Source organism: Haliotis asinina, chromosome 1, assembly GCF_037392515.1.
Source record: "Haliotis asinina isolate JCU_RB_2024 chromosome 1, JCU_Hal_asi_v2, whole genome shotgun sequence".
In the NCBI taxonomy this organism is placed as follows: Eukaryota; Metazoa; Mollusca; class Gastropoda; order Lepetellida; family Haliotidae; genus Haliotis; species Haliotis asinina.
In genome coordinates this window covers 24907581-24919947 of record NC_090280.1, presented here as the reverse complement: position 1 = coordinate 24919947, position 12367 = coordinate 24907581, and the positions used below count along the sequence as shown (strand labels likewise).

General features: G+C 41.0%; 2 protein-coding genes across 2 annotated transcripts; both read right to left on the bottom strand.

Moving 5' to 3' along the window:
• Window positions 1–2614: 2614 nt before the first annotated feature.
• LOC137265459 (uncharacterized) lies at window positions 2615–7004 on the bottom strand. The gene is made up of 5 exons (XM_067800898.1): window positions 6965–7004; window positions 4821–4865; window positions 3955–4034; window positions 3058–3126; window positions 2615–2824 (listed from the first exon to the last, which is right to left on the bottom strand). Exons 1-5 carry the CDS (start codon window positions 7002–7004, stop codon window positions 2615–2617), a joined length of 444 nt encoding a protein of 147 aa, XP_067656999.1.
• Window positions 7005–8093: 1089 nt separating this feature from the next.
• Window positions 8094–10898, bottom strand: LOC137265363 (cell adhesion molecule 4-like). The gene is made up of 5 exons (XM_067800790.1): window positions 10607–10898; window positions 10171–10449; window positions 8863–9129; window positions 8278–8403; window positions 8094–8113 (listed from the first exon to the last, which is right to left on the bottom strand). The coding sequence occupies exons 1-5, from the start codon at window positions 10896–10898 to the stop codon at window positions 8094–8096; spliced, it is 984 nt and encodes a 327-aa protein (XP_067656891.1).
• Window positions 10899–12367: the final 1469 nt, after the last annotated feature.

Here is a 12367-nt window from a genome sequence, read left to right as displayed (position 1 = left end):
TATGGAAACCAACTACAGCATACCATAGGGGCTTCTTTCACAAAGCAACTTTTACTAAGGTGAACCTTAACTCCCTTTCTTTAACCTTAGTGACTTACGATCACTAAGAGTTTCGTGGAAGGAGGCCCAGTTCTTCATGCTCTCCTGGGAGAGAAACAAATAGACATTAATATAATGATATAATAATGGTAGTGCCAGACGTTACTCTGGTCAACATTTGGGTCGGGTGCCAAGAATGAATACACCAGGTATTCTTTAATGCGACATTTCGAAAAAGTTGGAGATAACGCCTTCCTTTACGTATATATCATTACACAAAAGGAACATATCTAACGTACATGCGGTTTTGAATTGTTTTATACATATTGAGATGACGACATTGCAATGTCAACATAACATCAGTGACACGTATACCGTCACCCATAGCTTAACATAGACATCCGACTATCTTAGACCTCATCCTCCAAACCTTAACATAGAAGTAACACAAACTCAGCGGTAAGGCGATCGTAACTTCCATACCTTAACATAGACTTACGACGGTTATAGTGCCGAGGTGACCGTAACTTTCATACCTTTACAAATACGTAACACAACTTCAGCACTAAGGCGATCGTAGCTTACATACCTTAACAAAGGCTTGGGCTGTTGTAACGCTCAGCTGACCGTAATTCCTACGTAACACAGACATGTGACAGACATTGCGCTAAGGTGAACGTAACGTTCATACCTTATCGCCCACGTGTACATATATAAAGAACCTGACAAACTGCCATGCAGAATGTTGTTCAATTTTGATTTGTTTATAGCTCACTGAATTTGAGATGACGACATGGCAACGTCATCGTGAACAGCAGTGACATGTGTCCACGGGTACGGCTACCCTGTCTGTAATGGTGTCTTACAATCCTTGCAAAGGCTCAGTGGTGAATGTCCAAAATATTCGTTTTATGTATTAAAACCTAATCAAACACAAACCATATACACCTTCTTATGAATTGTTTCGTAAAACTGAATTTCATAAAAATTCGGTTGTCTATACCCTATGCATGACGGTTAACAACAATCGTAGTGAATACGAACAACTGCTTTGATGAAATGTGATGAAAAAATAGAGAATGTCATCATAAGAGAACATGAAACACGATTAAGGTAAGTTACTTACAGAGTAAATATGTAAATATCTATATACAAGTAACCCTGAAGTTAATGGAACAGATCTGCATCACGGCACACTAGTCTTACAACCTACAGTCCTGGAAGTACTGCCGAATTTAAACCCCTCATCACACAGGTCGACGTAGATAAAGGTTGATTTACCTTGCATTGCTCCACAGTAAGGTACTGAATAAAATGTTCGTCTCACATGCATAACTTACATGAATAACAAAACACAAAAATATAGAACTGATGAAATGCCGTTTCCACTTAAAAGATCAAAACACATATTAACATATTTGAAAGAAAACTCTCTGGCTTATGAACAACCAATACGCCATGAAGAATGAGGACAATTGTTATGGATAGACAACCTCTTTATTTTGTATAGGTGACCTTCGACATAGATTCTAATATCGCTGTCTAGCAAAGCATAATGAAGTTGTACCTCCATAATATATATCCTCAAACTTCATCTTCTCAACTTCTAGAATGCCGACCAGGGAGGCAATACGCCATGCCTATTCAAATACCTATATGCCACACATGTATGATCAGCAAGATGGTTAGCCTTGTATGGAAAACAAAATGCATAACCTATATGATCAGCAAGATGCCAAATGTTGTATGAACTCCAAAATCTTAATGCTTTATATACACAACTTGCCAAGCCTCTATAAAGACTAGATGCTTATAGTATATTAACAATAAGATGCCAAGCGTTATATGAGTTCCAAAAAACAACCGTTTGACAAAATACTTTCACAACTTAGTGTAATTCAACAAAATAAAGGAGGTAGATTCCCACTAAGTATAAGTGAAGAAAATAATGTCATGGTAATGCTTAAGTAAACTGGTCGCCTTTGGAGGCGAATTATAAAGCTATTATTTCTCTCCTTACGGCCAGTGCACAACCTTGTATATAAAAACACAAGTAGAAATGAAAACAGGCAGATACACTCTCGACGGGGTATCCCCTTAATGGTAGATACTAGTTTGATGCAAATTGCGAACGTGTAAATGTAGGCTTAAAATATGTACATTTAGTGAATATATACGTATAATGTTCCTTAGTTGTGATTACTTGTAATGTACCTAAATCGCAAAGGGACCACTGGATTCAGTTTCTTTATTACCATGGGTCATTATACAGAAGTCAATAGTTACGCACGCACGCACCCATACTCACACACACACGCTCTCTCTCTTTATTACCAATGCTTTTTTCAGCTTTGAAAGTATATTTGCTCATCTAAATGATTCCATTAAATGTTAGTTATGTTTCGCAATGTAGCCTTGAGATTCTCCTCTACTCCCTGTTCAACCTCCCAGGTCTTGTCTGGCAGCTGAAGATTCGCAAGTGTCTTTCATCTTCACTCCCAGAAGCATAGCCTCCCTCCTCCATCTCTTCCACATCCATGGTCTTGTCCTGCAGCTGGAGATTCTCAAGGTTCATTCATTTTGATTCCCAGAGGCACTGTCGTCTCTCCTCCTCCTCCTGCTTTTCCACTTCCCATATCTTGTCCGGAAGCTGTGGCCCGGGGGTGAGGGCGAAGTCAATCTGTTCATATACCACAGGCTCCTCCCTTCTGTGTATGATTGGTTTGCCGTCGATCAGTGTAGGCAATTCAAGGGCAAGGTCGGCGTAGGTCAGACCGTCATCATTCTGAAATTTTAACACAACTGCACTTACAAACGTCTAAATTTTCCTATCAGGGGAATTTATTCCATGACTGAACCCAAATCTGCACCTGGTACATTTACTGAACCAAGCAGTTCACTACTGCAGAAAATGCTTTCTCTTTGAGTTCGTTGCAACTTAGAGTCGTTTCGGCATTGTGTCAGCCAATCAGAGACGTCTCTTCCCGGAACGTGACACGATATGTATAATAAACCTACCGTTTCGCCACAGTTGTTGTATTCGGCAGCAACCGATCCTGCATAGTCGATTAGAACTGCATTTTCCGACTGGAGACAGCAAACATATGTATGATCTCAACATTATAATGTACTGAACACATGATATCTTCACACATCCCATGTATTAAATTGTATTGTTCAGGCTCTTTGAAAAGACTTGTAATGTTAATGCCCATACAAGTCTCGCTTTTTAGGAGGAATTGAACTTATTGGTAAGTTTTGTAAGTTTTGCATTACTTAATATGAATAAGAACATAATGTAATAACATCATCATTGAAATTATTGATAGAAGTAGTGAGAATATACGGTCCTTCTGCTAGTGATACGTAAGTCTGTTGTTAATGAAAGGAAAACATTGACTAACTTTCTGTGGCCTCGGCGTGGTTGTATTTTTTTGTTTTTTGTTTGTGTATTGTTGTTTTTTCTGCTCTTTAACCTACAGCCACTGGTGAACTAAGTGATGAGATATATTTTTGCTGTGCTGTGTTGACATATGTTTTATGATATGTTAGGTTCGCTTTACGCAACACTCAGCAGTTGACGTCAATGAATGAACGAGAAAATCAATGGTGTACATAATGAGCATCGATCTTCGCAATTGCATTCATTATCTCGAGGGGCGGTGGGGTGGCCTAGTGGATAAAGCGTTCGCTCCTCACGCCGAAGGTCCCGGTTCGATTACCCACATTAGTACAATGTGCAAAGTCCATTTCTGGTGTTTCCCCGTCGCGATGTTGCAAGAATATTGTTGAAAGCGGCGTCACCTTACGTTGCCTATTTTGTATCCACGTCTTTACGACACACTGACTGAATCGTAATAAATTATCTTCCTGTCAATTTTGTATTGTAGGAAAACAGTTCCAGTACACACTTACCGATGGCCCTGCGCCGGCATAAGCCCTGTTCATGAAGTGTTTGCATTGAGCCTCTTGTACCGTGGCATAAACATCAGACACTGTGGAAAAGAGAACAAAGTAAATGAACTATAGAACAATTGTGTGAGATTGGTACTGAAGCCTTGATGGGCCATTAGGGGTTTCGCTTTTTTCAACTTATTTTCTTGAATTGTCAAGTTTGTAACTTAATAATTCAACATGTGCATTTGGAAATTAATGAAAAATGGCCCCAGAAGGCTTCTATAGGATGTCAAACTTACAAAAATGTCTTTCAACAAAGACACCTGATGAATAGGTGTCGAAAACAGCGAGTGTGTGTGCGAGGTTCGCGAATCTTCGTTAAAGTGATTTTTTGTACATCCGTCAGTGACACTGACTACAGCTTGTGTTAAACACCTATGGTCTGATGCTGACAAACAAAGAACCATATTTGGGGATTCGCACCCATAACCATAGTCTCTTTCATGACAGACACGGACAGCCATTCAACACGGTGAATGTCAGTGCTCTAGACGGCACCTCCATCCGCACATTGTCACAGAAAATACACACGGACACACCGCTGAGGTTAAATAGTCAGGACCTAAGATGACGTCATGGGGCGTAGATGACGTCATGGGATGTAGATGACGTCATGTATAGATCACCTCAAGTGAGATTTGCTTTACGCCGCTTTTAGCAATATTCCATCAACATCACGGCGGGGACACCGGAAATGGTCTTCATTAAACCCATATGGAGAATCGAATCCGGATCTTCAGCGTAACTAGCGAACGCTTTATCCACTAGGCTACCTCACCTAAGGTGATACTCACGGACCAGATGGATAGAAAGATAGGCTATACCTTCTCTCCTGCGCCTTCTCTTTTTGTTCACCTTGGCATACAGGTCTGTGGGTATATAGTCAGAAACAAGTATTACAAGAAGAAATAATATCAATGGTTCTACAGGCCTTTACATCGCACTCAGCAATACCCCAGCTATGACAGCGGGCTGTAACATCGAGCCTCGACCAGACAACCTCGCGTTTAACATCATGAGCATTGACTTCAGCAACTGGGACATGATGCCAGGCATAAATGAAGCAGATAGTCTAACCGTTAATAATTTGTGAAGAGCATGTCAGATCTAGAATTTCATGGGGTAGATTACTTGTATTTGTAGATTCTTAAAGATCTACTTGAAAACGTATCTATTACGTAACAGCTTATCATTCAATCACCCAATCCTAAACAATACTTGTCACCCAATCCTAAACACTGCTTGTCACCCAATCCTAAACACTGCTTGTCACCCAATCCTAAACACTGCTTGTCACCCAATCCTAAACACTGCTTGTCACCCAATCCTAAACACTGCGTGTCACCCAATCCTAAACACCCAATCCTAAACACTGCTTGTCACCAAATCCTAAACACCCAATCCTAAACACTGCTTGTCACCCGTTGCACTCTGCAATCAACAACTGTATAATCAATATTACATGGTAGGTCAGTGAAGCATTTGTGTGTACATGTATATGAAGTTTTTGTAATATTTATCACAAGCAGTGGCTTGTCAGATAATATGCGACAACGCATGGTGTTTTTCTCGGTCTGTGGAACCTACAGTTATTCCAGTAACTCTTTACTCTGCAGTAAACGGCATGCTACCAATAATGTGTGTGACGTAGATGAATGAATAAACAAATTTGGATTTACGCCGCTTTTAGCATTCTTTCAGCAATGTCACGGTGGGGGACACCAGAAATGGACTTCGCATGTTGGACCAAAGTAGGGAATGGAACCCTGGCTTTCGGCTTGAAGAAAGTACGCTTTAGCCACTGGGCCACCCTACCTCTCCTACACAGCACAAGGACCTTGGTATTACTCGGGTCATGTGTGGCTGATTAACTATAGCGGCTTTTCAGTTTCTTCGTCTGAACACAGTGCTTGTTTGCGAACACGTGTTTTTCCTAACATTTAGTTCAAGGTCACTTTATATATCCTGGGGCTTTATCTTGTTTCTAATATTGGAACATCATTCATCTTCCTTGATTACAGGTCCTATCTTCCGGGCAAGCCGGAAGATAACAATATTCCATGAATGATTTCCAAATGATCAAGTTGATTAGAAACAAACATCAAGTACAAGGAATTTGATACAAATACAAGTACGTGGCGTGTGGCCGTTAGGCAGGGGTTGGGGTTGGGAAGGGGAGGGGCGTGTGGTGATTGGGTTGGGATTGGGATGGCGCTTGGCGGTTGGATGGAGGTAGGGGTTGGGGTGGGGTTTCGGATGGCGTGTGGCGGTTGGGTGGAGTATAGAGGTTGGAGTGTCGTGTGGCACTTGGGTGGGAGTGGGGGTCGGGAGTTCTATTACTTGTGGGGTGTTGCTGCACACATGTTCAATAAACTGACCTTGAGTAATGACGAAGAAAAGTTTCAAATGAAATCTATGAGCATGCCCTATTAAGTTTAATAAAAATCCCGCCTTCCCCTGCTTCTTTTTGTGCGACCTGATGTACAATGGCGTTCGCGCCATCTCCCGATACAATACTTAAATTACATACATCACGTTTTATGTGACCACTGACTGTGTCACTATTACTAGACATATCCTATCCAGGTGTCATAAGCACTACTTTCAGTTGTTCGTTTGTTGCGACATGTTGCGCTCAGCACACCGAACCCGTGTCTTCGGCATAACGGGACAGCTGGGTAGCTACTAGCTTGTGATTACTGCGTTCGCCCCTTTCGGCGAAAATGCGGATTTGATCCCTCACTTGAGTACAATGTGTGAAATCCATTTCTGGTGTAGCCCAGATATTGTTGGAATCGCTACAAACGGCGTATAACTAAACTCACTTTCCTCCGCCTGACGAAAAATCTCTGGACTATCCCACGCCCCTCCGAACAATGAATGATGTGCAGTGCATTCATACGATCCGCACGAATAAGTCTGCTGATCGAATGCGCCGACACGCTTTTGCAAGATTTCAAACACTTACCACTTGGATCTTGTTGAAATTGTGCTTCGTTGTCAGCCATACTGCGGTCTCCAGCCCTAAAAGACATGCATGAGGTGAAGGAGTAAGCAATTCATATCATGACACGGCACACATCAGACAGCAAAGTTAAACTTCGAAAAAATCAACCTTTAATTAGTTAGCTGCAAATGCTGATATTAGATATTACCTACCTGAGCCTACCTGGCACCAAAAACTTCTGTGATTATCTTGAAGTCATAATGCTCACCTCGAAAGTACAAACGACAATGCTAATCCTGTATCCTTTTCTTTCTTTTCAGTACCTTAACTTATGAGAGAAACACTGAAACGTATTTTGTTGGAGTAACTCTGTACCTTATCTTGTAGGAGTAAAACTGTACCTTAACTGGTAGGAGTAGAAGTGCACCTTAAGTCGTAGGAGTAAAAGTGTACCTCAACACTGTAAGAGTAAAACTTCACCTTAACTTGTAGGAGTATAACTGTACCTCAACTTGTAGGAGGAGCTCTGAACCTTAACTTGTAGGAGTTAAACTGTACCTTAACTTGTAGGAGTAAAACTGTATCTTAACTTGTAGGAGTAACTCTGCACCTTAGTTTGTACAATAAACTCAGTGCGCCTAGAGGCAGCAAGAGTTGTATACTCCCCAGGGAGTTGAGATTGATAATACGATGTGATGCTGAGACGGACATCCAATGGTCGAGGGTAACAAATACCAGGGCCTTGAGCAAGCACTAGTTGCTTGGATATGTGCGCTATATAAATATCCAATAATAACTTGTATCAGTAACTGTGTACATTAACTTGTAGGAGTAACTCTCCACCTTAGCTTGTAGGAGCAAAAGTGTACCTTAACTTGTAGGAGTAAAACTGTATCTTAACTTGTAGGAGAAACTCTATACCTTAACGTATAGGAGAAACTCTATACCTTAACTTGTAGGAGAAACTCTATACCTTAACTTGTAGGAGTACCTGTACCGTAACATATGTGAGTGACCCTATATCTTAACCTGTATGAGTACACCGAACATGTAGGGCTAAACCTGTACCTTAACTCGTATGTAAACGCTGTGGTCTTCTCATTGTTCTTGAAATGATATACTGGCAACAGATATCTGCTATTGAGAGTCCTCACCTGTACACTTTACCTCCTGAAATAGATAAAACATACCCTAGTGTAATCACTTCTAATGCAAATTATCATTCAGAAAGGATTCAAATGCTGTAATTGAAGTAATAAAACTGAAGAGATGCATGACAGGATATACGACAGCAGCATAATTAATATTTTCTCGTATCACCACAAAGACAATACCTTTCTTGGTCCTGTTTCTTCGGAAAACGACGGCGACGATGACGAAAGCGATGACCATAATGAGGACAGAACAGGCGGCAGTCACAGGTACGATGGAAACAACACCAGATTCAGTTAACTCACGTGCTGCAACATTCACCATACCAAATAACAGCTTTCCTTTGATTCAATATACATACAACATATGGCGTAAGATCACATTGAAATGTGTTCAAATGGAAGCAAGAGTCGCAAATGTCAGGGTTTATTGGAACTGGTTTGTTTGTCGAATTATATAAATGATGTATGTAATAGAGTAAATATATGATGTTTTTGTTCTCCTCGGTTCAGATCTGATTTTTTTGATTTGGGGGAATCTGAGAGTGACGAATCACACTGACTTGATGTCATATCATCAGATTAATAGTCAAGATTGACCTCCTGATCCACATTTTGGTAGATACCTGTTCAAAATCTCTGTGTGTTTTGAGAAATTTGAAGTGAGTAAACACTTAAACAGTCAATGCGGGTCCTATGCAAATATAATTTTAAATGTTACAACAATCTGTAACGAATGTATGTTTGCGGAATCTGTGCAGGCCTTACAGAGGACCTCCAGTGTCAGGTTCCGTGATGCACTCCCATGGCTGTTGTTGACGTGACACGTGTACTGTCCAGACACAGACACATCTACAGCTGGCATAGACAACACAGCCTCCACGTGTCCTGTAATCACCATCTGTGTGGATGTGTCCCACCAGGTTACAGTACAGGCAGGGTTACAGTCAGCAAAACATCTCACTGTTAGAGGTTTCCCCTCTTCTACCTCCAGCTTGTCCCTTGTGCCTTCAAACAGTATCTGGTCAGGTCCATCTGGAATAATTGATGTGCGATGGTGAGATGAAAACACATCTAAGATACTTCCCTCGTCATTTGGCGTCAGTTACACTAATTAAGGAACACCAAATAGTGCAATACTGATGTTATGCACAGTTTGCACAATCAATAATCATTAATCAATCGCGACCTTGATCATCACAGTCAACCCATTTTATGCCATGACAGTCATTTGGAATAAACACTGTGATGTACTGTGACGACACATAGTTCCGATTTTAAAGCTATAGTTGAACCATGAGTAATAATCTGAACGTTGAAATGTATCGTGTCAGTGCCAGTTGAGCGCCGCCAAGTTACATACAAATGTCACGACGCAATTGTTCCGATAGGTGACACTGGCGTTACATATTCAGTGACGCTTCACGGCTTGTTTCAGGTCGTATTGTGGTCGTGTCTGGGGAGGTTTTTAACAGATGATTTAGGTACTTCAGAAGGTAAATGAAAAGTTAATGAGAGAAAGCTCTGTCTTGTGTAAACATTTGCGTACAATATAGAATACAGAATAGTAGAAGATACTCTAAATATACTCTAAATGTCTTGAATTTTGCCATGCGTGGTTGGTAGTGAGTCTCTTGTGTTCCTTATTTCCCTAACATTTTAAATATTCTTGTTTTGGCCTTTGTGTGTCACCGAGCATTTACATTTTCTGAAATCTGAGGCTCGAATTGCGAGACCGCGGAACAAAAACTGCATTCGTTGTCGTAGCAACAGATTCATTCAATCTATATTATGTATTGTGCTGATCTGAGCTCACATCCAGATTAACAACAGTGATGTGACATAATTTTGAAGTATTCGTGTTTGAAGTATTTGAAGTGTTTCGTTAAACCTTTGAAGCTGAAAACTTTCATCACAGATTTTGGCTATGTTGTCGTTAATTCCGATCCGAACCACCAAAGTACTGTTATAATAATGATTCAGGACATGAGGGCTCTATGACGGTGCTATACTCAGAGCCGTAGTTGCAAAGATATGCAAGGTTCCTGTACCGTAAACAAGGTAGTTCTTACTCACATGGGACATCCAGTACATGTTCGTGACTCCAGTCAGACTTCAGCCCCTCCTCCACAACCTGGCAGCTGTAGGTGTCTCCCTGGTTCTCTCTGTTGACGTGGGGTATTGTCATCTCATCTCCACCTGTAGGAGACGCCCCGTCCCTCCTCCAGATGTAGGTCATGGTCAGTGGGGGGTGGTCCGGGGGTAGACTCCGGGAGGAGGAGGAGCATGTGAGGGTGACATTCTCACCTGATACAGGTGAGGCAGGTCCGGTGATATTAGGTGTGGATGGCTTTTCTGTGAACAAATGAGTAAATCCATTGATACAATAATGCGAGTGCCAAAAAAACCCGATTTTACGAACTGTTTTGACATTTGAAGAATTCACCGTTATTGCCCATAACATATAGGCTAGCGACATGTTAATATTCGGAATTTATAGTTAAATACTTACGTGCTACAACGAGGACCTGTCTACATCCAGGAACATTCTCTCCTTTGGTTCCCTGACAGTAGTAAGTACCAGCGTCCTGTACAGTAACATTGTAGATGGTAAACCTCAGCTGTCCGGTCTGTGATGGTGCGCCCTCCTCGGTGTATCTGATCCTGGTCCTGTAGTCGGTGTGACTACTGTTGAGTACCACTACACGGTGTGACTTGGGCTGGACCACTAACAGTCTCTCAGATACCGAACCGTTCAGCCATACACAATATATAAAGCTGATATTGTCTGGGTTCATGGTCATGGTAACATCTTCACCAACACAAGTAACAGTGTATGGGTATCCAGTTGTCATGGAGGCTAGAGTTGTATACGAAACGGTAACCAGAATCAGAAGTCGATAACAATGGATGCAAAAGCAAATGCGGAAAAATAATACGTAAATTAACTCTACCACAGATTCAAAATATATGTCAGTTTTCGAAGACAGATACATACCAAAACCACATAGTGTAACGGCCACAGAGGAAAACAGAAACATTGTCACCACTGTGGCGAGTAAAAACTGACAGGTACAGTTTCTGATATTATGTGTCACATTATGTAGTTTCACTAGATGATACTTCCCTATAAACATTTCCCGGTGAACCTTACGTTATGCTACGATATTATATACTCTTGTGTGAATATGGCCTCCCTTAAAGCCCACAGTGTATCATTATGGTCGTTTCATAGATTTGGTTGATATATAGAGGATAATATCAATTAAAACACGTCACTTCAGTCAATCACTCAGTGGTTAAAACATGTTTGAGGGTTTTGTCCAAGGATCCTCATTTGGGTGTTTGGTCCTTATGGGTTTTGTCCCAAGGGATTTTTTGGTCCCAGGAGACTTTCGTCCACTTTTTTTCTGTTTTTTTTTTTTGTCATACGGTCACAATTATTTCATGTCACTTCTGCTGATAATAGTGACCTTGAAAACGCATCACCTTTCTAATCACTTTTAAGCGTTTTTTTTCAAAGGAAATCGTTGGAATGAATAGAAACCCCGATTATTCTGTCCGTCTACGTTGTGACTGAAATATTGCCGATGTGACAGTAAATCTTAACTCACTCACTCACGTTTTAGTTGTCACTCAGTCTTTCAGATTCATAAAGGCCAATCAACATGGTCAGACTTACCCGACAAAAGACAAACACGCGAGATACCATGACACGTGATGCCCAGACTTACTCCTAATGCCCTGCCAAAGTCTCTTGATTCCTGTTATGAATATTGCACTAATTGACAACTCAACGTAAATGTATAAAACACAAAACTCATAGTATTTGGTTCAGGCCCAGGCTAAATCGAAAAATGATATTTACATTTGGGGAGAAATGTATATCTAGGTATAAAACTACACAGAAGCAAAGACGGTTACTAGCATGAGTGAAAATGTGTCAAAAGGCTATGAATAGCCTGCTGAAAAAGTAAAAATACTGAATTTACCTCTTGATTGTTTATTACCGGCATTTGATCGGCATATTAGCGGGAGACGTAAAACGTAGTCATGGGTAACAGTAGGGTTGCTGTTGTCACTAACTGTAACGTCATACTCATGATGTCGACCTATCTATTACAGCTGTGCGTCGCCTATGACGACACTTAGTTTTCATTAACCACCTGAAGAGTCGTGGAACGGCGAAGATCTTGTGGACACACACACACACACACACACACACACACACACACACACACACTGTTACGGTTAAGAATTTTCCCAGACAAAC